Raw genomic sequence first — 27,324 nt, 5'->3', positions numbered from 1 at the left:
AGACAAGCGCAAGCTGTGTTTGTCCATGGTTTTATTTTCATAGTGGATGTTAATAAAAAGTATGTTTTACTTTTATTCCATTCTTCTCTTTCCTCCTTTACCCAAAAATGTACATTCTGTTCCTACAGCAAGAACATGCATCTAAATGGGGATTTTCTTTGTCATTTTCTTTTTAGTGAAAACCTGCATAGGTTAACACAGAATGAGTTGAATGAGTTCAGTAATCAGTACTGCCAGCTTTCTCAGATTTGATTTTCTTTTTTTATGAGATGGGGTTTCTGTTCAGCTGGTTGAGTCCTGTGGTAACAAGATGGGATACTCATATTCTGTCTCTCTAAGAAAGCCCCTTGGCTGCTTTCCCATTATCTTTTAAGAGAAGAATATCCAAGGGGAGATAATGAAGAAATCAAAGTGGCATTTTCTTTCAGTGAAGGAATTAGAACTGTTTTCATTACAGATGAGAAGGAAGAAGTAATAGTTGAAAGTATGCTGTTGGTATTCCCTTTCATGCCTCTTGTGAGAAAAAGAGTTCTTCTGCAGTTTCTGCATGCCACTTCAAGCATCAAAAATAGAGGAATGACAGACCTACAGCATCTCCCCACTCATGACTGTCTCACAAATACTTCTATATGAAAGGAAAATCAGCAGCAGGCTATATTAATGTGTTAATTTGGGGAGGGCTAATGGTTGATGTTTTAACCTTTTCGTGTTGACAAAATTGCAATAAGTTACACATTCATTCAGAGGCACAGAGATATAAGTGCTACTAGAAAGTTTGAAAACTAGCTGGAAATGCAGTTATTTGCTAAGGATGGTTTGGTATGGCTAATAGTAAGCACTATTGAGTGTGGTGGACAGCTCTTGACAAGAGCAAGGCCTACAGAAATGCATGGGTGTGGATGTTCTGTTTCTGAGCCAAAGATAAAGACTTAAGAAAGAAAGGGACATCAGAGGTTCAGAACCAACAAAATATTGATCAAATGCTTAAAAATAGAAAGCCAGGAAGTTAGAAGGAGCATGTAACTCTTTCCTTGGGCTGCCTTTGAAATAAGGGTGGAATGGTGTTCCTTTAGCATCCAGGTAAAAGGCTGCAGAAGAGTTTTTTGGTTTAGTGATGGTTGTTGTTTTGTTGTGTATTTGTTTTCGTTTTGTTTTTAAGTTCTTCCTTTGAGAAGAATTATTTTGTTGTACTTCTTGACTGTATATTGTTTTAATTGAGTGCTTATTACAACTTCATCCTGGCGTTCAGAAATTGCAATTTTTATTGTTATCAGCAGGGTGAACGTGGAGAACTGGCCTTGTGTGTGTAGGCTTTGTTGTTGTTTTTTACATAAAATGGAGATATGGGTTGATTATTATTTATCTCAGAAGTCTTTTAAATGCCTTGAAATAGAAACATAATCTATGGATATAGAAAGTACAATGAATTATTGTACATATAAAGAAATCAAGTTGTAGAAGAAGAAAAAATTAATTATGGATTGCAAAGTTTGGCTGTAAGTCAATTATCTTAGTCATAGTATCATAGTATTAGTAAGGAAAAACCTACCACATGCTGCTTTCTTTAGGTAAAGGTGCTTTTGTCCTGACAGGAGTTGATGTATGCCCATATTGATTATGTGCTTTTCTGTTTCTGAAGGGCTGTCAGAAAAGGGCCACTTTTCTTCGGTCTCTTTTGCTTCCATGTTGCTGTCAGGTGTGTTCTACAAGTCTTGCACTCACTTGGGAATCTCAGCACTCTTCCCCACTGTAGTAATGGATTTTCAAAAATCTCTGCTGGACATCAGAGTAATTTGTGAGGAAAAAGTACGTTGTTTAAGTTTCTATATCGTGGTACTGGCAAAGATTTTAGATGAAGCTTAAAAGCTGGCTGATTTGTCTGATGATTCTGATCTAAACTTTAAACAGCAACAAAAACCCACCATTTTTTATTTTTTAAAGAGAAGATTCTATTTGACTAGAAAATTTCTCCAGGAAGCTGCCTTGAGTTAAAATGGAAATTCTAAATATATTTTCAAGAACTTTAGACTAATACTGGAGTACGCTTTTTCTGCATTACTTTTCAGTCCTCCAGTGCAACCTGATTAATATGCCAATCCTTTCTTAGTTTAGTGCCTGATAAGGATTTTTTTCTGAGCTGCTGATACTTTTCCAAAATCTGAATTGACTGAGTAGAACATTTTAATATCCATTTTGCTACAGTGCCAGTAGATGGCACTAAAACAAAGACTTACTCAGAGCCTCCCAATGAATGATAGGTAACTGTTCTTGAAAATACAAGTTTCAAATACTGCATATGTTTGCAGTAATAGTCTAACAGTGATAATAGTGATAATAGTGATAAATATATTTAAACAGTAAGGAGGTAACTTTGAGATAGCATCTGAAGTGTCTAAAATCCACAACTGATTGTACTGAAAACAAGTGGTAAGCGATGTGTGCTCACCTCTGTGTCTGTAAGATAGTCTGTCTGAATGCTGTGAAACTGGGGTGATCAAAGTTACACCTGCTTATAAAGATAAGCAAATGTGAGAGTATTTATTGTATCACTGAGAGTGTTATATAGTCATCAAATGTTGAAAAAGATGAAGAAGTTCATGTTAGGAAATAGAGATTAGAACTTGGAATTGAGGGGATTTCATTCTATAAGTTCCATTTATTTTCATTAGGGGAGAATGGATGTAATATATCTGTCTCCACCTTAAAGATGAGAAAATGCCTTAAAATTATGTTTCAGTATTTCATGATGACAACTCAGCCGATAGTGCACTGTAGCATACTGAGTTAATGTGTACATTTACTTTGGATAAAGATACTTGAAATAGAACTTCCTTTTTATGGATGAGACAATATCCATACGTGGCTCACAGTTCTCTCAAGTGTTCCTAAGTGTTTGTGGATTCAGACTTTGTAGGGAGTTTGTTTGCAGAGAAAGCTCTGCCACTCTTTTACATCTGCCCCTTACGTTGTCTAACAGGACAAAACTGATGCTTCACGTTTCTTTAATACGATTTAACTGAAAAGCTTCACTCGTTGATTTCATCCAGTTTGCAGATGTGAATCAGATTAGTTAAAATCTTCATTTCATGCTGTCTGTTTCTCAGGGAACTCATTCACTTAAGACTTAGAGTATATTTTCCTCTCAAGAAATGTTCAAAGACCAGAAACTAGCATCTGACTGTTAGTGCAACTCTGACATGAGTTTATTTAAATATGCAGAAGGACACGGCCTCTGGTATTGGCTGCTGCTAAGCCATTTCATCTGTGAGTTGTGGAAGTACATTGTGTAGGATGGAAATTTTCCTGCAAAGTAAACTGTGCTTCAGGCTTACTTCCTAAAAATGTAGTAATTTCAACTGAGAAAAGTGTAACTTCCATCAGGGTAGGTGTTAGACTGGCTGCACTTTTCCTTAGGTAACGGATATGTAATCATATGACTTTGTTTTGTTTTAGCAGAGAATGTGGGATCATTTTCCATGATAATTCCTCACAGATTTTGTACAAAATTACGTGGTTGCAGCTGGGCAGTGCTGAGATGGTGGCTGTGTGGTTTACCTCTCTGGTGTGTGCCGATGTTCTGCAGCAGTGGGGAGACAGGTTGCAGTAACTTTCTCCATTCTGTGCCCCATACCTTTACATTCTCTGGGCTTTTTAGATTTTGGAGGATGGTGGCTCACAACCTCAGGAAGTAGTTTGAGTTGTTGTGTTTGTTTACAAAAAAGAAAACCCTGCAAGATGTATGGTAAAATTGTTTGCTACTTTCTTGTTGTTGTTTGGAACTGTCATGGAAATTCTGTGCATGCATGCACTTTTTTTGGTAACATGGTAGAAGTATTATGCCAGAACAGACAGACTTCAAGAAAATGCTGACTGTGTTATTTCACTTAGTATTTTTGCAGAGAAATGCTTGGCTCTTTTGCAGTTGTGTGGGATCACAGAACTAAAAGCCTGTACAAACATATGAAAACAGTAGTGATTTGAAATGTAAAGGACTCGTGCGCTGTTATACAGTTGGTTAAAAACTTGTGTTAGAATTTAAAAGAATGTTTCAGTACTTAGCAAATTTGACATACCTCAGTGTGGAAAATGTTAATTATTTTCAGTGTTTTCTTTGGAAAAAAAGACCCCAAGATGCACGTTTTCCCTCACTTAAACAAGTCTGATACTCACATAATAAACCTGCACTCCTATTCCAGTGCTTCAGAAAATAACCACTCATTAAAAACCAAATATAGAAGTTGGAGTGGCTTGAAGTAAACACATTTCTTTAGCAGAAGTATTAAAAAGTACTGTGAACTATGTTTGCTCAAAACCCCCTCTCTCCTGAAGTATTTTATAAAAAAGTGCTGTGTTATGGCAGATCAGCATCATGTGAAATGCTTCTGATTGATTCTGACATTGTTGTAGCATTTTATGTATTTCCTTGAAGACCAGTGGGATCATTTGTGAGCCATTGAACTTCTCATCAGTGATAACTGAAGTCACCTGAATGCTTTAAGAAGTAGTTAGCTTTCAGTATTCTTGTTTTGTTTGTTACTTCTCCTAAGTGCAATTTCTTCTTCCATTCAGACTTAATTAATGAAGGCCACCTCATTAAGATAATTTCCGTGCCATGTGAATCCTCATTGAAACCAGCATTTGTAAAATGTATTTGATTGCCTTTTGCCTTCTATATATGTAACTGTGTTGAATATAACGATTATTTTTTCCATTCAATTTTGAAAGCAATCAAATACAATTTGAATAAATAAGGAAATTAAATATCTGCCTTTCTGTTCATGAGCCACTGTAACAATATCAACTGCAAATGTTTGAGACTCCATTGCTACGACTGGAGTTAACTCCAAAGGTTGAGCAGCAGTTGCATTACTTGATGATGGAGAAAAGGCTTTTTGTTGTCCTTCATCTCCCTGAATATTTTTATTAGCCGCTTTTCTTTCACTTCTCTAGAGTGTACAGGGCAGACAAGTACTGTCAGTGCACCTGAGATGGACAAAAGTTGCCCAGCAACAACAGATAAGCAGTAATCAGAAGTTACTGGTAAAAACTTAAGAGAAGGTTTTGTGATGACTTGTGTGCGCCCATAACAACTTGAGCGGCAGTGTTGTCTCAGGCCGATCTTGACGTATACCATCAGAAAACTTATTTCTGAAATCATTTTGTATGTTCAAGAATAACCTCGCTACTTATTTAATGAGCATTTCAGGTGTCAATTAAATTTAACCTGAATATGTGAGGACTAATTGAAATAAGAAATCCGTAAGAGATTTGTATCATGCTGTTTTTAAATGAACTCAGCACTTTAGTTTCAAGCTGAAAAACTCGTGGCTATAGTTTGTGTTTTCAGCTATTACACAGAAGTGGAAAGAAAATTACCTTCTCTGAGGTGATGCAGTGTCTGGGCAGAAACTCATACACTTGATGGTATGAAGCCTGTATTTTGCCTCGAAGCTGTTTACTTCCCCACACTTACCCAACTATCAATGTAGTGGATTGAAAATCTTGCATTTCTCTGAAACCTCTGGATCCTTTTTATAGTATGTGTGGAAATGATTGTGTAAAGATTCTTTTTACTTTAGCAATAAGGGAACAGAAAGAAGATTTTACTGAAATAGTTTAGTAGTAAATAGATCTTACTTGATTTTAATACGCACTAAGTTGCATTTTGCATTAAACTAAAACGTAGTTGTAATACTAAATGTCAGAAAGCATTTTCCTGAAAGCATTGATACGTAGTGATTTGTAACAACAGGGGCCACAGGTGTCACAGGTTTGTGATCTGAAGTGGACAACCATACCTATAAAGCTAATAAAAGGAATTACTCATTTATTGTAAGACTGTGTGATTTCCTGCCCTGAGTTAGCTTTACAGAAGACAGTCTGGGCAGCCTCCATTACTGAGTGCAGATGTGAGTCTTAAAGTGATCTTTAGCATACTTGTTAAATAGAAAATCAGATTTGCATGGGGATCAAGCATGGTGTATTTAAGGGAACACTGACATTTCAATTAACCTCTGTATTATTAGAGAAATCTCTCCTTTATGTATTTATTTTGTAAATTTCTTTCGGTGGTTTATTGTCACGTTTGCAAATGGTTATTCTGTTCTCTGAAGTGAAGCTTCTCTGAAATGTTTAGCTGCAGAGTTTTTAAGAGTCATTCTTATACATTCTGTAGGTGGTTGAGTGCAATGTTGAATTTTTGCAGTAGAATCATTTGTGGTTTATTTTGGAGTGAAATTGTATCATTCTGTTGGGTTTTTTTTCTTCTAAGTGAAGAATATAGAGCATAACTGTTGAGAATATGAGAAGCGTGTCCTTGGTAGCATTGTTTTAGCTAGTATAGAATTTAGGTTTAAAAAAAACCTCAATGTATTAGTAGTAATAGTAACACTGTTTTTTTACTGGTTTATATAAATTCATCTACTTAAAATAATTTTGATACAATTATTTATATAATTCAGTAAAAATGCCTATCACCTGTTTCGGATAAGCTATGAATTCTGTTAGATACTAGGAGATAATCATGGCTAGCATTTAGATTTGGAGGTTCACTCTTAAAGACAAATTTAGTGAGATGTTTTCCTTTGTCTCTGTAGTTATCAGAGACTGTTACAGACGATTGCTGTACTCGAGGCTCAACGTACTCAAGCAGTTCAAGACCTTGAAAGTTTAGGCAGACACCAGAGAGAAGCACTGAAAGATCCTATTGGATTTGTGGAAAGACTCCAGAAGAAGGTATTTCAATGGGCATTTCTTAAGTCTTACTCAGATTTTTTTTTTTAATAACTAGTGATTCATCATCTGTAGAAATTGGAATTCTTTATAAACTTGCATTAGGACTCTAAAGCCTTTTGTCTGCTGAGCAAAAAATGGCCCGTTGTTTGCTTATCAAATCTGTAAGAGAAAGCACTTCAAATAATTAATTAGATATATTTCCTTTTTTTCTTACGTAGAAATGTAATTTTAAAATTTCTAATTGTAAGAGGAATATTTTAGGACTACCTGAAATCTACAAGTCATAAACTTCAGATCAAGAATTTGGGACTTTTCTTATTAGAGAAATTAAGTCTTGTACTATGAGTGAATTTGGTAGGGTAGTTTTTAAAGAGCGGGAAATACAGTTCATAAAACCAAAATGAACTCTGGAAAATATGTCTAGAAGAGTGCTGGATAACATAACTGAAACATTGTCTGAGAGAGGAGAATGAATTTTGATAAGTAAGGATCTTTTTTTCAAGTGAAAAGAAAAAAAGAACAAACAGATGTTAAAAGGTTTAAAGGTTGAGTATTTTTTCACTCCTACATCTGCCAGTGACAAATGCCTCCCCTTCTTGTCTGGCAGCAATATTCTGTATTTCAGAGGAAAATGAAATAGGTACCTTACGATGCCCTTACCCTATGCTTGTAGAAATGTAGATTTAGAGAGGTCTTCTCTAAGCCCATTGGTTCCAGTGGTTATTATCCATTACATTTTGAGATGAACTTATAGCATGCAAGACTTAATAGGTTACATATGATAATGGTTGTATCATGTAGGAAGTAGTAATGCTAGCTGAAAGCATCTGGTGCATATGAGTGCCTGAACCCAAGGAAATAGATACTCTTAAGCTTGGCCGTCAAATTGGTGACCCTTGCAACGGTTGTGTTCTATGTAGAAGACAGCAAAATCAGTGTAAAACATACACTGAATTCCTTGATGAGATGTGTTTAGGTTTATCAGATGATAAAACTTGAAGTCCTGTGGTTTCCCGTGTTTTCTTAATCTTGAGAAAGGTACAGATCCTAGGCAAAAAGTATGTCTGAACAAAAGTCAGACAGCAGTGAGAAATTGAAGTCAGGAACTCCTTATTTCAACTGTGAAACACACATTTTCAAGTCTTACCTTAATAAGCCATCATTGTCCGTGCCGCTGCATATTTTATATGCACTGTTGTGTATTACTCTTGAAAGATACCTTCTCCTTAAAAACAAACAAACTGTGTGCTGCATGGCACTTCAAAAATATTGATTTTCAATTTTGCTGTTAGCTAAAAGGCAGCATCAGGTTTTCGTGACTTTTTGGGATTTGTAGCTATTTGTTTGGATATTCAACTAATTTAAATATTGCTTTTCAATGTTTACTTTCTTTTTTCAGGTTGATATGGGTCTTCCATATCCTCAGAGAGTTGTTCAACTCCCTGAGATTGCCTGGGACCAATACACCACTAGCCTTGGAAACTTTGAGAGAGAATTCAAAAACCGAAAACGTAACAGTAGAAGAGCAAAGTTGATTTTTGACAAAGGTAAAAGGAGAAAAAATGTATGTTACAAAAAGCAAGAGATGAGTATGGAGATTTAATTAACCCTTTCCTTTGTTCCCTCCAGTAGGTATACCTGCAAGACCAAAAAGTCCTTTGGATCCCAAGAAAGATGGAGAGTCAATTTCATATTCTGTCTTGCCTTTAAGTGATGGTCCAGAAGGTTCTACAAGCAGTCGTCCACAGGTAGTTCTCACAAAAGGAAATTTTTATAGAATAGTAACTTTTTAAACTACTGTGTGAATATTTTAAACTGCTACATCAAATGCTAAAATCGGTCATGAAGTTCATGCATGTATTGAAATCTGTTTACTTTTTTTTTAATTATTTAGGCAAAACTTATTTCAAATTTCCCTTCATTTATTTGGTCTGTATTTTGTTTTACTTAGGTAGGAAGAGGATCAGAGTATCCTAGCTGTATGTTTTCTAAACTCCTTTTCCATTTTATGTCCTCTGTTTGAACAGATGATAAGAGGGCGACTCTGCGATGAGACCAAACCTGAAACTTTTAACCAACTGTGGACTGTAGAGGAACAGGTAACAGGAAACCTTTCTATTTATTTTGTAGCAATGATAACATACATGATAATAATAAAAACAAATTATGTAATAATATTTAATTAGTAATTAGAAGCTAAAGTCGCATATATATAGATACTTGTACTTTGACAACTCATGCCTGTATTAAAATAGGTTGTGTTTTTTTTTAACTCTTTGATTTTTGTTTGATTTAGAAAAAACTCGAGCAGTTGCTTCTGAAGTATCCACCAGAGGAAGTAGAGTCCCGAAGGTGGCAGAAGATAGCTGATGAACTGGGAAATAGAACAGCTAAGCAGGTAACAAGTAGAACGCTTTGCGGAGGAGTCCCTCTCATTGATAATGTTTTTAATTGCTTTTTAGAAAGCGTGATAAGAATTTGTATCTGGATTTATTCTCATCTCTTGAATAATTTATTTCTCATCTTGATAATTGGCACACATTTTAATACTTGTATATCACAGATTTGGTTCTATATTGGTGTCCACATCCACAAAGGAAGCCAAAAGTGAAGACACTGAGTGTTTCTGTGTCTGACTTTTAGGAGCTTTTTCAGTAAAACAGCATAATTTCTCCAGTTTGGCCACGAAAAAAATGCTGATGTCTTGTTTTTATAGTATTTTAATTTCTTCTGTTTAGCTAGTGTGCTTTCACATTAAGGAATATTAAGTATTTCAATATAAAACATTACTTCATTTCTAGTGATATCTGTATTTATACAAATGTTTTTCCATAGTGGCAAATTAAAATGTATGAAGCTCATTTCATAAATAAAACGTGGAAGAACTTTCTATATGGTACCAGTATATATATAATTTATGTGTTACTGTTTACTGTTAACACAGAAAAAGTTTAATTTCAGCAGGTAAGAAGTTGCTTAAATTCTTTATCACTGCTTTTGTTTGGTTTCCTTGTGTATTTTTGAACAAGATGATTTTTTTGCTATGAAAGCTTCAAAGCATCTGGAAATATGACAAATGTAGCATTACAGGATATATAACAGAGTAGTTGTTGCAGTGTTGGAAATGATAGTTTGGAGTCTTTATATTGTGAGCCAGTGTAATGGATACTGGCAAAAATTTGATGTGAAAGCCTGTCATATTTCATTTGACATTCAATTGTTGCATGTTGGTATTTTTTTAGGTCGCCAGTAGAGTGCAAAAATATTTTATTAAACTGACTAAAGCTGGTATTCCGGTTCCAGGAAGAACTCCAAATTTATATTTATACTCAAAAAAGGTGAGACAGCAGAAATTCTATTTTTATTGTTACATTTGCGTGCAAACTGAAACTTAATTATTTCAATGGATTTGATTAGTCTTGATTACAACTTTCTTACTCGCAAGCTCCACCAATGTATTTCTTGATCTGTTATTTTAACATTAGCAAATATAGAGTGAATTGGGTGTTATTCTAATTTCACATCAACCCCTGTTAATTGAATTACCTTGGGGAGATGAAGTATCAGAAAAGAGAAACACTGCATTTAGATTGCAGACAGAGCTAACGGGGCCGAAGGATTGATCTTGGGTGTATTTTTTCCTCATTTGTAAGTTTACTGAAATTAATCTAGAAAGGGACAATGAGAACTATACTGGCAGAAGATGAGGAGCCAAATACATCATATTCTATAGTCATCTTTTAATTAACAAAACCATAGAAAATTAAATATAACAGCATACTAAACTAACACAGGCATAGACTTAATTCTGAATTGCTGTGTTTTATTGTGATTTCTGGTGTGTGTCCATTAAAATAGGAAGTTAATAGAAATTATCATTAAAATGTAGTGTTTTTCCTGGTTTTGGAAAGCGTGAGAAAATACAATCCTGAGAAATCTTCTTAATTTGCAAAAGAAAAGACCCTAGATTTTTTGTGCTGACCAGTTATATCTTTTGATGTAAGTCTTGTAGTTCTTTTCTTGGGTACTAAAGAGAACTCTAGATGTTTGAAGAGAGCGGTCTCAGTGTGTATACTTGTTTTTGTCGCTGTTACCATTATATTTAAAGAGGTTGTTTAAAACCTGTCACAGTGGCAGTTTGTGGAGTAAGTTACTTTTTTTTTTTTTTTTTTTTTTTTGCATTGATGTTTCCTGATAATGAATAGAGTAAGCTCCACATTGCTTCTGAAAAGCAAACATTTACAAACTTAATTCCTTGAAGGTTTGGGACCTGAAGTTACTGTCAGACAAGCCTGATAGGAAGAACTGCCACTGTGTATCTATAGTGCTTTAAAATGGGTGTGTGCAACATTTATCTCCTAGTTTTCTCTGAAGTTGTTGCAAAGAAGGAGTGCTTTTATCAGAAATTTTCCAGTGTGCCATCTAACAAAGTAATGCCATTTTACTTTCACCAGGAGTTTAACCTACCATTCTACTCTATAAACAGAGGCATGATTCTGCTGCTTCATCTCTTGGAAAATTGCATTCTGATAGGAGAACAAAAAAAAAAAAGGAAATCCAGCTGCAAATGCTGATACCTTAAATACTGTAGTGAGAATCATGTATTACTTGTGCATTACTTGTACGGTTTACTGTACTGGGGGCTGATTTCAAGAGGGTGAAAATTTCCTTCTGAAAACAGTCTTTTATTTTCTATTTATCACCTTGCTATTTTAAATAACCTTGGTCCCACCCCTTGTTTTCTTTCCTCTTAATTTTATTTGGGAAGACTTATTACTGAACATGAGAAATGCTGCAGGGCAGCAGATCACTGTGTTTGCTGAATAATAGGAGCACTTAATCAGTACACATGTGACTCTTAACTGTATTTTTCACTAATTTGAACAGCAATCCGTGAAGTTCTTTATGCTGTTCTGCTTACATACACAGCACAGTAAATACAGAATCCATATTTTATAAAATTCTTAACATTTGCAAACTACAATAGCAATGCTGCCAACTTAGATTTTTTTCTTAAGCTTATATGTAAAACGGCTCTAGCACTTATGTCCCTTTTTGCAATGTGAGTAATAACTTTATTCTTATGACTAAATTGTAAGAATAAGGTCACTGTGCCTTGATTTGTAGCAAGGTAGCTTCTCCATTTTCTATTTGAAACTCATGTTAAAAAGAAAATATAATTACACAACAGATGAAAAAATGTAACAAACAATGTATGTGGGGGATTTGATTTCTCAGTCTACTAACATAAGCTGTCTACTTACAATACAGATTGTATCAGACTGTAGTTATTCCCAGTAGAGAATAAGATATCATGGCAGAAAGGAAGTGCAAGGGGGTACTGAAAGCCTGGACTGTGCTTGTGCTGTGCTCATGTTTATTTTGATTCTGAGTATATACATATGCCATAAATGGCAGTATCTGCTTTACTGCCTGTAATAGATGTGTAAGTATTGGATGCTGATTCTTAAAGTACGCATTTCTGAGGGACTAAAAGGCTTTGTTATGTTTAATGTAAATACTGGTGTCGGAAGAGGCTCTTCACACGAGGAGGTTTCTCCATAGGGATCACCTAGTCTGCTTTTTTTGAAATGGTTACTGGGGAGGTGAGAGTCCTATTTCATTCTTGAACATCTTGTTGAACTCATATGATGTAATGTCTCTTCACATAAATGGTACATGAAGTTATGCAGGATACTCCAGTTTTCTGTTTAACTGTTGCCAGCCACTAGTGAAAATAATGCATAACCAGTGATTTAGCACTCCTTTATTCAGTTATGACTTATTTTTGTAATGTAATGCTTGTAATACTCCGTCATTATTTCACCTTCTTTTAAGCTTAATCCTGAAGATACACTTCCCAAAGGAAAAATGACTTTTTTTAACTGTCTGCTTGTAGGTAGTATTGTAGAATCATGTTAAAAAGCAGAATGATGGTAAAAAAAGAATTGAAATCCTTGGTTAAATTGTAGACCGTAACCATGTGTGAGATAATGCAAGTGTGTAAGTGTAGACATACATTTTTCTTTCTTACATTTCAGATCTAATATTGGTTGTGCATTACAAAAAATATTTTCCCTGTAAAAGCAGAGATGCACTGGCACAGCTGCCCAGGGAAGTGGTGGGGTCACCAAACCTGGAGGTGTTCCAGATCCATAGGGATGTGGCACTGAGGGACACAGTTTAGTGGACAGTATTGGTGGTAGATGATGGTTTGACATGATTATTTTAGAGGTCTTTTCCATCCTTAATGATTCTGTGATTCTATGTATACAGATCTGTTTTCCTTATATTAACAGAATATTTAAATCACTGTGTCAGCTCAGACTGAGATACAGCCTAACTTTACAGGTGGAATTGTTCTAGCGCGTATCTTAAAGGAAACTAGAAAGGAAGCAAAGCATAGGAAGCCAGTGATCTTAAGGCAGGTGGAAAAAATCAGCACAAGTGATTCAACATCAGTCTTAAAACAAAGTGTTCACTTTTATTCTGTGCATTGTAATTCTCCTGCATAAATGAGGTACCAGTTTCCAACCATTATTGCTTCATATCTTTCCTTACAAGTTAATTGGGCTAGACTCAGTTCCTTTGGTATTTTTGTCTGCATAGCTACATTTCATCCAATATAATTGCTTTGCCTTTTTAAACTATACACAATTTTAAAATAATGTTACATGTTGAAACCTTCTTCAAATAAATGGCTTTGTAACTGGTTTTAGGAACCTCTGGGATGCAAGTTCTTGATAAAAGATGAAGTAATAACTATGTTAAATATTTATTATGCTTTATCTATATGACAGAACCTAGACAAAGAGCAAGACGGTCCTCTCTTCTATAATTACAAAACACACGAAGAAATGCTTTTCATGCTTAGAGTTTTTGATTCACGCTTTTTTTTTTTTAAGCTATGGAATATATCAAGATGCTTAACAGGTAGTCTGGAAAGGAGCTAAGTAAAAAGTTGAGTCAGTTTCATTCATTAAATATTCTTCTATTTGGTATTAAATATTCTTCCATGGGGAATATGTAATAAGGGCTAAGTGCCTTTAAGTAATCTACTTTCAAATTGCTGTGCATTCTACACCTTCAGACAGCATTACAGTTGAAAGGTTTCAGATGCACGCTAATGGAGTAATTTATCTCTTCTGACATTTCTTGGGTTCCTTTTCCAGATAGTGGCAATGAAAAAGAACCTTTGGAGAGCATTTATTCCTAACTTGTAGAAGTGTCTTTTGTGGTGGAACGAACTGCTTTTAGCAATAGCTTTTTCTCTCCCTAGACCAAAAAAGAAATCTGAACAAAATTAGTCTAGACTTGTATTAACTGGGTTCTTGGAATATCTAAGAATTTGATGATGTGTCAAGCGTGGGGTTGTGTGCAAAGCATTTAATTGTTTAGTTCCACACTAGCAGTGTCCATTGAGATTTGGAAGTCATTAATATCTTTGCACTTCAGTTCTCAGTCTTTAAAATCGTGGCAGTTTTATTTTCTGTTTTTCTGTTATCTCATTTGTTTAGATGGTTGGGTTTTTATGATGTGAGCAATTTCTTGATAGGTTTTTACTAGAGCAGTGTTTCACTTCCTATTGGGGAGTCTCTTTCACTTCCTATTGGGGAAAAAAACTCCACAATATGAGACTATACAAAGCTGTGATACAGAGATATAAGTAATCACAATGGGAAAGATGATGCAATGTTGTTCAGTGCAGGAAAGACTTCTTGACAAGGTTGTATTGGATAAGGATTGTTTAAATGGTAACCAGGTGATGTCTTAAAATGTACCATTTTTCCACTGTAGTCATCGAGTAGACGGCAGCACCCTTTAAATAAACATCTTTTCAAACCTTCAACTTTTATGACATCGCACGAGCCTCCAGTTTATATGGATGAGGATGATGACAGATCCAGTTTTCACAGCCATATGGATATTGCAGCAGAAGAGGAAGTATCGGTATGTCATTTAAATCAGTCAGAGAATACATTCTTTACTGTCATCTAAACTTTTCAAATGAATAATATGAGGATTAAGCATCTGCCATAAAATGAATATCACAGAAGTATTATAGTCAGATTCATGAGCTGTTTTGAATTGCAAGCACATTACAATAAAAGTCCACAACTGCAGGAAATTTAGACCAAATCAGAAAGGAAGAAAAGGAAGTAATAAAGAGTTCTGTGGTGAAACAGCTTCTAAATTATTTTAGTTATATAGTTTCAAAAAATCATCTGACAGAAGATCAGTGTTAAAATCACACAAAGCGTATAGATGCGATTCCAGTTAATGCTGTGCTGCATTGCATACAGTCCTGGTAAAATTTCTGTTGGCGGTTGCTTTTTGCCTTCTTTCACTGGTAGAATTATGGATTTTTTTCAATCTGCTTCAAGGCATGAACTAACAGACTTGAGTCTCATGCGGCAGACTCCGGTAGATATCCTATCCCAGCGCGTCATTGCATCATGCAGTGTTCCAGTTTCCTAATTTATCATATGCAGTAATGCACGTCTACATTCTTGTAGTTTTACATGCATGCATACAGGGTAGTGTATCCACTGCTAAGATGGTTGATGAGGTTCACAGTTGATGTGAATCACTGCAGGTTTACTGTGCTTAGACCAAAGAACATGACCTGTAGTGTTTTTTTGGTGAGCCTAGTGCCATCTTGTGTGTGAAAAACCTGTTGCATAATAACAGCATTAAGGCCACCCAGGATAAGTCCATTCTTTTACTTTGCTGACTTTTTTTCTTACGTGCACTGAAGAGTCTTCCTTAAACTCTTAAATTTGCTTATCTATTGCTCAGTCTTAAATTGCATCTTCGCTCATATTCTGTCTTCTCTCTGTGATGGTCTTTTTGTTTGTGTGTAGGCATTTCCAGTAATTTTTTTATTCCAATATGTATCTTAAAAGGCATGGGAAGAAAAATGCAGATTAGAAGAGCTGCAGATCACTATTAATTTTTATTACCATTATTAATCTCAATTGAACAGTTTTTGATCAAACAGTCCTTTGTCCTGTATTTTTTTTTTTGAAGTAGTTATTCTCTCTGTTCCTAATATTTTCCTAAAGCATTTTGGTTTTTTCCTGTGGTGTCCTACCTCTAGTAAATAGGGGGCAACTAAGATTTTTTTGCATTGTTTTGATAGAAATGGCTGTTTTACTTTTTTGCAGTGATAATGGTGGATGTGTGCCCCTTCTCCCTGGTTTCTTTTTTTTCCATTTTCTTTTTATTTTCCCCCAAATTTGGCTTAATCTTTTCTTTCTTCACTAGTGCAGCATTTCCAGATGGATATATTTCTGGCTTGCAGTAATGTAGAAAGACACAGGTGAGCTCAGTTATCAGAAAGATCCTCAGTTATCAGAAAGATTATCAATGCAAAATAAAAGCAACATAGAAGGAAAAAGAGATCGTGAATTATAATCAAAGTGAATATAGTGGAGTCTGCTTTAATCCAAGTTGGAGGCGGCCCTCAGGGATCATCAAGTCCAACAAATCAGGTCTCTTAGTGACAGCTGGTATCTCAGGGAGAAATACTACACTGCGCATTGATGTGGTCAAGAAGATATTTGGTGTAGCTGGAAAATTATAGGGAATTTTTTTTTCTGAGTTCTTCACGATAAAAGTACCAGGTAATGTTTCCTTGTAAAAACAGAAGATTTTGTCTGGGCGTTACCAGTTGATTGGCATAACCATTCCTCAAACAGCACTGTAGTATGAATTAATTATTCTCAAGTGAAGACACTGTTCTCAAAAGAGAGAATTTAACTTTCAGTGATGATCAATTCATGGTGTGAATGGTCTAATTATTCTAGAATACAATGCACTAATCCAGAATCAAGTGTCCACATGAGGAGCTGTTGTAGCATATTTTATTCAATATATGATTATATCATTCCAGGCTTTTTTTTTAGTAAAACTTATTTGTGTAAATGGTGTTTGTTTTTTTTTAATAGGAAGAAGGTGAAGCTTATCACAATAAAATTGTGTCATTTAACCTCGTTTATTTTTTTTTTCAGGGTACTTGCAGTCTAGTCCTCTAAGTATTTTCAGAATTACAATTAAATATTTTATATGGCCCTTAGAAAAATAGTTAACACTAAATAGCATGCCATTTTCCCTCTTTTCCTTCAGCAAACTTACTAAATAATGCAGACATTTCAAGCTTCACAGATTTTTAAAAGGGAATTGAGATAAGGCTGCATTCAGAGAATGATTACTTGTAATTCTTTTTCATAACTGAACATGCCTACCAGTATAGTCCATACAGACTTTGCAGAGTACATATAACTAAAGCTTGATTCTGTCTTGAGTTATGGGTCTTTCAAAAATAAAAATATAGGACGTACCAATATAAATATAGAACTTAAAGTTAGGCACTGCTGTTGTCTTCACCTGACAGCAAAGCTATTCGCCAAAAGAAACTTGTTAGCGTGGTAAAGTTTTGGTATAATGCAAATCATAAGTAGCACAGAATAAAATTTAAGTTAGTTGTTTGTATTTTTTGTTGTGTTTTTAATTATAATTTCCAATTTGTCCCAGAATATCTTGCCAACTTTTTCCCAGAAGATAGTTACACTTAGTGATTTGTGAAATAATATATATTACTAGTTATATTCCTAATGTAAGTAGTAATTCTCTTTTTTTAACCGTGAACAGGATGAAGAGAGTATTCCAATAACGTATCGTGAGTTACCTGAATACAAAGAACTGTTAGAGTTTAAAAAATTGAAGAGACAAAAACTACAGCAGATGCATGCAGAGAGTGGATTTGTGCAGCATGTGGGATTCAAGGTAAGCCGATGCTCTGCACTCTGCTGAGTAACAGGAGAAATCTGCAAAGATAACATGGTTGGAATTTCCTAAAAAGGCTTTGTTTAGGACACCAACTGTGGTTTCGTAATTCTTGTTCAGTGTCTGCTTTTCCTCATCTTCACTCAGAACAACCCAGGTAATTCACTCTTTCCAGTACCTCAGGTTTCACAGAATATGTGGAATACTGTATGAAAATTAATAAGCATGCAAACTTCTCTTCATCTGTAGTATGAAAATAAAAGTCTAGAGCTAACACCACAGAATTCTATGTTGGCATTACACTCTGTCTTTCCAGTGATTCCCTGATAATAACTCTGCTTTTTGGAGTTCTTTTTCCTGCACCTTAGACCAGTGAAAGGACAGTATGAGAGTGACTGTTTTGTTTGTTTTTCACTGCAGAGAAAGAAGGTAGCAGCTTCTTATTCCTTTCAAATAATGTTTGCAGAAGTTGAACCAGTTCTGTAAAACAATGTTTATATGAAATTGAGAAAATAAACTCAGAGTTAAAATGGTGTGTTGTCCCAGTGTCAGCCATGTCATAAACTATATGAAACTATAAGATTCTCTAAATTAGGTTTTCTGGTTTGCAACATGTTTTTGTTGCGACGGTTTGCTATGTTGGGACAGCTTCTTTGCCATGTTAAAAGTATTAGGCAGCTACATTTATTTTCTGGTAACCATCCATATAAGAATGCAAAAACATACAGTTTAAAGTTCAGTTCAAAATAACTGAAAGATTGAAATAACCTTACTAGTTGACACCGATAGACTTAATCGTCTTAGGTTGCCGAGGCTTCATCCTGTCTCCTCTCTCCTTCAAGTTAGTGGTTTTGTTCAAAAAAAAAAAGAAAAAAATCACAATTTTGATCAGGTAGAGCAGCCTTCTAGAAAACAAAATAAGTACTTTGTTCTGCATAATGTTTTATATGAAATAATACTGAAAAGTAAATTGGCATTATATACTGTCAAGCATTAAAAGTTTGAAAGTTTCTTTGCAACTCCAATTTGCTTTTAATATGCATTATAATCTATGAAATTACATGATTATATACAGTTTTCCCTCAGGAGTGCTGCCTTGCTTAGTACATGGTCTGGACAATAGTCACCTAATAAGCATCTCTTCAGAACACTTAGTTCTGCATGGCCTTCAGCCTCAATTAGAACACATTATTCAATTTCTTTTCTTTGAATATTGAATTATTGAATCACATGTGGGCTTTTTACAGCTTTCATCACTTTAGTATCAAAATACTTGGCAAATACTATTTTTTTTTAATAAAACGAAAGGTATGGTATTATGTCTGATTCACAGAGGAGCAGGAAGCTGGAGCACAGAAGGGTTATGGGTTTCCATTATTTTTTACTCTGAACTTGGGATAACTGAAACTGGATTTTTCATTTTTTATTATAATATAGCATTATATTGAATTCTCTGTTTTCAGAGAAAAGTCCTAAGTATGCTTACAACTTCCTTCTTATCAGCCCTCACACTCTGAAAGCTGTCATTGTGAAAGCAGGGAATGCAGTTTTGACAGTTTCTTAGTAAGTTGTTTGTAACCCTGAGTTGATTGGACTCAGGAGCAAATCGCTCTGCAAGTGAGTTTCGCAGATGGTACCCAAAGCTCTCTCAGAGCACTTCATGTCCTAAATGAAGGAGAATAAGCTAAGTGAGCACAAGATTGCTCCCACATTTTTCTTTCCTTTTCTGTCCTGTCCCTGCAGCACTCTTCCTGGTTTAGATTTTGAGAAGTTCTTGCCTCAAAGTCCTATTTTCTAAGTTTTATCTTTTTAAAAATCGAATCTCTTTGCATTTCTGCACCTCCTATCCAAAGTCATGAACTTCTCATTCCCTCTTCTTGTTCCATTTATAGTTTTTCTTTTCTTCTTCCATTCAGCTGCACTTAATATTCCCTGCTCTGAGGGGAAAGTGGATCTGTGTTAAGATATTTCACATGGTTGGACTTAAGCTACAGAAACATCGTTAAGCCATGTGAGGATAAGCAGTGACTACAGGCAGGACTGCATGTGCTTTTGTTGAGCAGGAGAACAGTGTCGATGTGTGGGGCATTCAGGTAGTGGGAAGCAAAGCAAAGAGAAAGGTTGATCAGTCCTCAGGGAGAAGGACGTGTCTCTGAGTATGAGGACTTCTTTATCCATGAACACATTATGGTCTGCGAGGAGAAGAATTCAGCTGTGCATGCAAGCAGTAATCGACCTACATCTGTGCCTTTATATGTGGCATATTGATATATACTGTTACTGGCTGAAGTGAATGCAGTTGGTTTTCTTCAGTAGTCTTCAATCTGCTTCACAGTGTGATAACTGCGGAATTGAACCTATTCAGGGTGTTCGGTGGCACTGCCAAGACTGTCCTCAAGAAATGTCCTTGGATTTCTGTGACTCTTGTTCTGACTGGTGAGTAGGATTCTTCTCTACCTGTTTTTTCTAATTAACATGAGTATATGTGTGTGGCTTAATTGCAGTGCCTGTTGGGTATCTACTCAAGCATAGTTGAGTGAAGTGAAAGATTCTTTACCATATATTTGTGGGAGGTATGCATCTAATGACATATGCATCTAAGGACATGCTTAAGAAATATTTTAAATAACAATGCAGTGGACAGATTCAGTTTAGTACTGTTAAGTAGTGGGGGAAATTGTAATTTGTGAAATAATTTTTCAGTGTCAAATTTGGTATGACCCTGTAAATGTGATCAGTATTTCTGAAACTTAAAAATAAGGAAGTATTTAACTTTTAAACTGTTATCTTTTTCTTTCCCTTGCAGTCTGCATGAAACAGAGATTCATAAGGAGGATCATCAGTTAGAACCTATTTACAGAGCAGAGACGTTTTTAGACAGAGACTACTGCATGTCCCAGGGCACCAGTTACAATTATCTTGACCCAAACTACTTTCCAGCAAATAGATGACATGGGAAGCAGATCTACGATCTTGGGCTTACTATACTATTTGAAAAATAACAATGGCACCATTGTTAATACTGTGCACATTTTGGAAAGACTGTCTGCTTTCCCTGAAATGTCGCTCACAGCATGACAGCTTCCTGGGTGTACTTGTCAAACTACAGCTTTGAGCTGTCATGGTCCTAGATCACTGAACAGCAGCTGAACATTCCTAGTGTGCAGAAGGTTTCACTGGGAGACTTTTCTTTCACCACATTAGTCATTTTTAGGTGGTGAATCTAAACACAAAAGAAAAACATACAAAAGGGTGAGCCAGAAATGAGAGCACACATTGAAGATAGAGTAAATTCCAAAGGCATTGAAGAACTCGGTTATAATGAGATCCAGAGGAGATGAAGTATTTATATAAAAAACAGTTTAGTAGCTTGCAGTTTTGTTGTGAAATAGTTTTCAGCACAGTAACTGACTTCTTTAGGCAAGGTTTTAACCAATGACAGTGTTTGCTTCTAGGATGTACTCTAAAAAATGCTCACTGTCTCAGCGATGGTTGGTTACAGGCCTTTATTAAATCGGAGCTGCTTAATCACATTGACTTTCAATTTTTTTTTATTTTTATTTTTAAACCACGATGAACTCTATTTACCAACAGTGAAGCACTAGGGGAGGCAACTGTGGCATTGCTTCCTTAACCAGCTCATGGTGTGTGAATGTTATAAAATTATCACTCAGATATATTTTTTAAATGTAATGTTATATAAGATGATCATGTGATGTGTACAAAATATGGTGAAAAGTGCCAGTGGTAGTAACTGTGTAAAGTCTCTAATACTCAACATTAACTCCTTTAAAATAAAATACACAGCCTTCTGCCTCTGTATTTGGAGTTGTTAGTGCAACTCATCAAAGAAAACTGCCTAATATAAATCATATATATGGTAATAATTTTTCCTCTTTTGTAGTCTGCACAAGATCCATGAAAGATTGTATTTTTATTACTATTTAAACAGTGATTAAATTTAGCCTGAGCAGTGAGCAAGGGTTCACATGCATTCTTTTATACTGCTGGATTTTGTTGTGCATCATTTAAAACATTTTGTATGTTTCTTCTTATCTGTGTATACAGTATGTTCTTAAATAATGTTCAATTGTCAGGAGAACTGTGAGAAATAAACTATGTGGATACAGTCTGTTTATATATAGAATGCTTGCTGTGACTTCCTTTCTGTGTAGTTTGGACTTTTTAATCAGAATTGAGAACATGAAAAGGACAAATATTCACTATGCAGACCTGCAAGATGACAGCACCTTCCTCTGCTGTGAGTTCAGTGGGAGCCGGTGGTGTTCTGCGCCCACTGAACTGTGCTTTGCCTTTTGCAGGATTGGCATTTTAGTTTTCTCCTGTCTTATTCGTACTTGGTTCTTTCAGATTTCAGCAGATCAGACTTAACGTAGCTTTGGTACACGGTATGCCATCATCTGAGAAGCTTTGTAATTACTGTGACATATCTTTAGTTAATATATTTTTTATTGAAATGTATAGCTGGTGATTCAGAAATACTTGATTATTTTATAACTGTAGTAGACTTCCAGTTGCTTTAAAACTTGAATATTCCAAGTAATTTGACTTTAAAATGGCAATAAGAAGGGTAATTGGCTGGCTGCACCTAAGAACTTTAATTATAGCCTGATCAGTGTTAGCTTTCGCAGTGACATGTGGGTGTAGTCATTTTCTGCCTCAGAGAAAAGTAAGTTTAAGCATCTAATCCATTTAGAAGGTAATAGAGTACGGTTACTAGAACACTGAGCAAGCATCCTGTGTAAACATCTCACATATCTTGTATACTTAGATAAATTTAATAAACCTTAGAAATACAACAGAAACATTCACGAGATGTATTTCAGTTTCCTCTCTAATTCAAAAGAAGCCCTGAAAATCTCTCGTGCAATGAGGGGATGTGAGACCATTTATGCTGTTCGTAAGGTGGCGATGTATTATCAGGGAGAGAATCTGCAGCAATCTGTTTTTCTGTTGATATCCTGAAAAAATAATTGGAAGGAAGTAGCAGAAATTAGCGAGCATGTGATTAAATGCAAATATCCAGGCATTGATTGAGATAGCTTTGGAAGAAGAAAATCCGTATTGTGTTTTGAATGAGATTGGAAGCAGAAGGAGAAATTGAAATCTGAATCGCTTAGCAAAGAAGCATCTTGGATAAGTCCTTTTCTAATTGAATGTGTATAAATATTGATATTTCCATATGCATGCATATACAGCTATTTCTCTTGCATACATTATGGACAAATGCAAGTAGATTTCTAACGCACATGTGCCCGATCGAGCATGGGATTCTTTGGTTGGTTTTTTTTTTGAAAAAAAGACCAGAAAAAGCAGAAAGAAGTAAACTGGAACTGTATGTTAAATAATGTTCCTTTTTAATTTGTTTTTAATTAGCAGCTGATTCTTGCTTTTATTCTTATCCTGGCAATAATGATACTCCACACGTTTCAAGCTGTGTTGTCGTTACAAGTAACAAAAAATTACTCTAAAAAGCTACCCAGATGAATTGGCAGCTTCAGGGTGGCTGCAGATTTTTATAATCTTATTTTTCTTAAGTACTGCACAATACAGCTGCTGGTGCTTTGAGGCTCGTTGTAGAAAAACCTGCCTTTTTCCAACTGGTGAATTATGAAAGTCACTTGCTTAAAGCTGTTGTACTGCAGATGTTACTGGTCACGTAATGCCACTGTTCTGGAGCTGGAAAAGCATTTCCTAGAGCATCAGAGGTAAAATGTAGTCTATAAAAGGACCCAGGGAAGGAGGAACATCCTGGATGTGAAGGATAAGAACATATCTAGTACACTCCTTTGAAAAATAACTGAATTAGCATTTACAGGGCAAATGCAAGGAAGAGAAAGAAAACAGAAGAACCTGCCCTGAGTGAAAAAAGGACCTACTTTGTAAGCATGCTAATTTGAGCTATATTTTCAAGTTATGTACTGTGCTTTAAAAAGGATTAAACCCACATAAATTATAACAAATGATCACTTCTCATTTTTGTATGTTTTATTTGTATTATGTCCTCATTACAAGAAAAGTAACTTTAAAAATACAAATCTGCCGCATCAAGTACAACTTTGACAGAGAGCAGTCATGCAACCCGCTTCAACTGAACGTGTCCAGCGGTTCCAGTAAAGGGTGCAACTTGACAGGAATGTCAAACAAGCTTTTATTTAGTTATCAGTAAACCAAAGAAATGCTACAGTATTTCAGTCAACTTAATGGAAATACAATAGAATATTTACAGATTTTTTTTTTTGCACATATTATGGATGTAGCCTACTAAAAAAGCAAGCAAGATGAATCAAATAATCCCTGATCCTTTTTTTATTTTTTTTTTTCCTCTGTCATTTTCAAAGTTTAGGCAATGTCAATACAGGACAACAGATGATGATCTGAATTTTGCATTTGTCATCTTTTCGTAGATTAAGAGCGTCTTCATACACTGGTTCGTGGTCAACTTTCTATGTAGACTTCAATATATTAAAACTCTGTCATTGTGAATATTTACCAAATTGCACATTTAATGATGCTATGCAATCATTGTTTTCAACTCAGTCTACAAAATTAGGAAGCCATGATTGTTAGCACCCCACAGTTTCTCACAGAAGATGGGGCTGTCTCAAACGTGGTGTCTGCTCTGTGGCAGTGGGTCAGCAGACTGACACCATATTCAGTCATATCTTCATTATTTTTTTTCCTTACTCCTGTTATAACAACATTCTGGGGATGGCTGGAAACTGTGTTTAAACATCTAGCTTGACTAATTCCAGCTGTCTTACAGCGGGATGGAACAGAGAACAGATTCAGTCACTAGAAACCAAGAACAAGCTAAGTGATACCACAAAAATTTAATAGTGTTAATCAAAGTAATAACCAATGAGAAAAATGTATGCAGCATTCTTGCTCTACAATACAGTGAGTAAGTGGTTGAAGAGCTCACTGCTGATCAGGCGACATGTCTGACTTCCCATCAAATATACAAGATGATGAAATACAAACCAGAGCTCTGTTCACCATGCTGCTTTTAGCCCGTGAAGAGCAAACAACCAATGAAATGTACGGTTCTTAGTGCAAGTCAGCATACAGGCTGCTTCCTATTAAGTGTGTTGTCTGAACGGAGGAGAAGATTTCATCCAAAATAACATACCACATGCACAAATTCCAGATATCTCCCAAAAAAGCAGTATTGCTTTGAGGAGCATTTTATTCATGGCTGCCACGTGCACACGCAGTGTACACACCACTACTGTGTTTCTGTTGAAAATGCTGCTTCTTCCTTGTTCAGAAAAGAGTCAATTGCCTTGCAGACTTCCAGAAAAACATCCTCTGCTGTTCCTTCTGCATCAACCTGTCAAGGAGACAAAAAGCAATACTTTTGATTACGTTATAAAGGATTATCTTAAAATAGCACAGAGAAAAAAAAAAACACAAAAACCACAGGTCTAGTATAAAAGAGAAGTTCTGTTTCATGTTACAAACAGTGTAGAGGAACAACTTCCATACATATCAGCAACCAGTGCAGATTGACATGAGAAGAATCTGAAAGTTCTCTTGTCTGGAGCAAAGAGCATTGATCAAATGAGGGAGCTTAAGCTCTCTATCCACAGTACTCATTTTAAAGTAAAATGACACCTTTGATATACAGAAAACTTTCAGAGATCATCAGAAACTATTTTAATGTGTGTTACCCTCCAAAAGAACCTTAATAGAATAACTTTGAAGCTATGCTATTAAATGAATAGTATTGACTTGTTAATTTATTCTTTGTTGTCTAAAGCATCAGAGTGTGAGATGCTGTGTCTGACCCAAGGACAGTGAGCTGCCATGGGTCTGTTTCTGGGTCTCTGTATTTTCAAGTTTGCTGAATTGACTCTGGTTCCCTTGGGCCTTAGGCAGCATTCATTTTGTTGTATGACCTTTTGTTGAAATTGTTTGGATTTTTTTAGAATGCAAAGATTTTGTTTTTACTTGAAGTTCTCCAGGACGTTGACGTTATTTTTTTTGTGAACTGAGTCCAAAAACAAAAACAAGGCCAAACTGTTGTTCTGTTTGAGGAACAGTGTACTGCACTGTAGTGACAGGGATCACTTGCAGCCATTGATGCTTCTGTGTGCTACGTACAAAACATAACGTTGCATCCGGATTTTTGGGCGATGAGTTTCATGCCCATCCTATGCAACTAGTTAGTGCTTAGGGAAGGTGAACTTTTGTCTTCACCGTAGTGGCAAAAGCAGCTTTCCTGCTGCCTGTGCACACCGTACGCATTGCACCCAGTTGGTATTCAGTTCCTCCCACATGGAACAGTTCCTCCTTGGTGAGGGTCTGGCAATTCTGTACCCAAAATTTTGTTCCTCTCTGCTTTGCTGCGCATGGTGTTCCACACATGCATGCTGTAATTTGCACGTATTCTAATTAGATCCATGACAAGTTGCCTGAAGCCCGTTTTTCTGAGCTATGTGCTGCATTTTGATCTCCAAGGTGCCAGCTAGGATGCCAGACAACTGTCGTGTTTGAAGAGAACATTCCGGCCCATCGTGCTTTCTGCCACCTCTTTGTTCTGCAGGGGAAAAGGAACTTCAAACTCAAGGAGAGTATTTTTGAAATAGGCAGTGAAATTCCTCTCAGACCCAGCATTGTCTTGCAGCCAGCTCCTGTATAGCCGTTTGCACTCAACCCACATGCTTCTGGTCTGATGACAACCAGGTGAGACGAATCCTTCGAGGGCAGTGTGAACCTGATGGCAGACAGCCTGTTCCCTGCCAGCCTAACCAGGTCAGCCTGGGCAGATACTTTGTTCCTGTTCAGCTCAGTCACACCTGCGTAGCACAGCAAAATGATTCTGCCATACAGTTGGATGAAGCGTGTGGGATTATGGCTTGATAACTGGTACATTAGGCAGGCATTCTTCAAGATGTTATCTCCACGTCTGTGGAAATGGCTGCCCTCCTCTTCCTCTGATTCTTCCTGGAAAGCTGACATAATGGGGCTGTGGCTTGCAGGGAATTAAACAGCACTGTGTGAATGCTGCCTTGAACAGACAGCTCTGAGCCTGAGGCAGTAAAAAATGCGAACGTATTCTCTGTAGCTCCTGCAAGTAATGGTTATCTGTGCTGGAGCTGCAGGGTGCGTGCCAGCCTGTTGTGAGCATTTGGTGGCTCCTAAACAGCTCCGATAGTGAAGAAAAGTGCAGAAAAGTGTTTAGTACTAAATGTGATACTTCACTTATATTATGTCTGAGCTTACATAGATTATCCAATAACTCATATATATATACAATTTCTGCATACACTTACATTTATGTATATAAACATATGCGTATTTGATGAATATATGCATCCTTTCCTCTCTTAATATGTTGGTTTCTTTTTTAATCTCTATTCCATAAATGCAGCTGAATTCCATAAATGCAGTTGGATAACCAACTTAGCCTCATCAGTGCACAGGTGTCTTAGTGCCCTTTTCTAGAACTGGGATTGATACTCAGGTCTAGGTCTAAGCAGCTGTGGGGAAAAATCAGATTAATGAGCTTGGAAATTGCTGCCCTTTTATGCCTGGAATGCTGCCTTCCTAACAGTCACAGTAGAAAGAATATGGGCAAGTTTGATGGCAGCCCGGTGCTTCCTGTGATGGCCTCCCAAATAACAAAAGTCCAGTTCATAAAGCTAACATAACATTGTACTACACAACTAACTTAATGTGGCACTACTTCACAGCCAGTACAGCATCAGTGGCACTCTGCAGTTCCAGGAGAGAAAACTGTATTCTTCAGATTACAAAACAACTCATGAACCATGA

The 27,324-nt window shown here is 36.1% G+C and overlaps 2 protein-coding genes across 6 annotated transcripts in view; one reads left to right on the top strand and one right to left on the bottom strand.

The window, feature by feature from the left end:
* ZZZ3 (zinc finger ZZ-type containing 3) overlaps positions 1 to 23,510 on the top strand; it is a 56,940-nt gene extending 33,430 nt beyond the window's left edge. For 3 of the 4 annotated variants that reach the window (XM_048944587.1, XM_048944586.1, XM_048944588.1), the window contains exons 4-13: positions 6,597 to 6,735; positions 8,135 to 8,282; positions 8,365 to 8,483; positions 8,763 to 8,834; positions 9,032 to 9,133; positions 9,978 to 10,073; positions 14,533 to 14,685; positions 17,389 to 17,523; positions 19,859 to 19,959; positions 20,330 to 23,510. In XM_048944587.1, the coding sequence (XP_048800544.1) occupies positions 6,597 to 6,735; positions 8,135 to 8,282; positions 8,365 to 8,483; positions 8,763 to 8,834; positions 9,032 to 9,133; positions 9,978 to 10,073; positions 14,533 to 14,685; positions 17,389 to 17,523; positions 19,859 to 19,959; positions 20,330 to 20,474 (1,210 nt within the window). In that variant the 3' untranslated portion in view covers positions 20,475 to 23,510. The remainder of the gene's footprint in view (positions 1 to 6,596; positions 6,736 to 8,134; positions 8,283 to 8,364; positions 8,484 to 8,762; positions 8,835 to 9,031; positions 9,134 to 9,977; positions 10,074 to 14,532; positions 14,686 to 17,388; positions 17,524 to 19,858; positions 19,960 to 20,329) is intronic. The other variant, XM_048944589.1, reaches the window with a different exon arrangement.
* Positions 23,511 to 23,551: 41 nt separating this feature from the next.
* Positions 23,552 to 27,324, bottom strand: part of AK5 (adenylate kinase 5) — an 85,174-nt gene continuing 81,401 nt past the window's right edge. For both annotated transcript variants that reach the window (XM_048944591.1, XM_048944590.1), the window contains one exon: positions 23,552 to 24,877. In XM_048944591.1, coding sequence (XP_048800548.1) covers positions 24,773 to 24,877 — 105 coding nt within the window. In that variant the 3' untranslated portion in view covers positions 23,552 to 24,772. The remainder of the gene's footprint in view (positions 24,878 to 27,324) is intronic.

Source organism: Lagopus muta, chromosome 5 (genome assembly GCF_023343835.1).
Source record: "Lagopus muta isolate bLagMut1 chromosome 5, bLagMut1 primary, whole genome shotgun sequence".
Lineage (NCBI taxonomy): Eukaryota > Metazoa > Chordata > Aves > Galliformes > Phasianidae > Lagopus > Lagopus muta.
The sequence above is the reverse complement of the archived record's forward strand: the minus strand, read 5'-3'. Positions and strand labels throughout refer to the sequence as shown.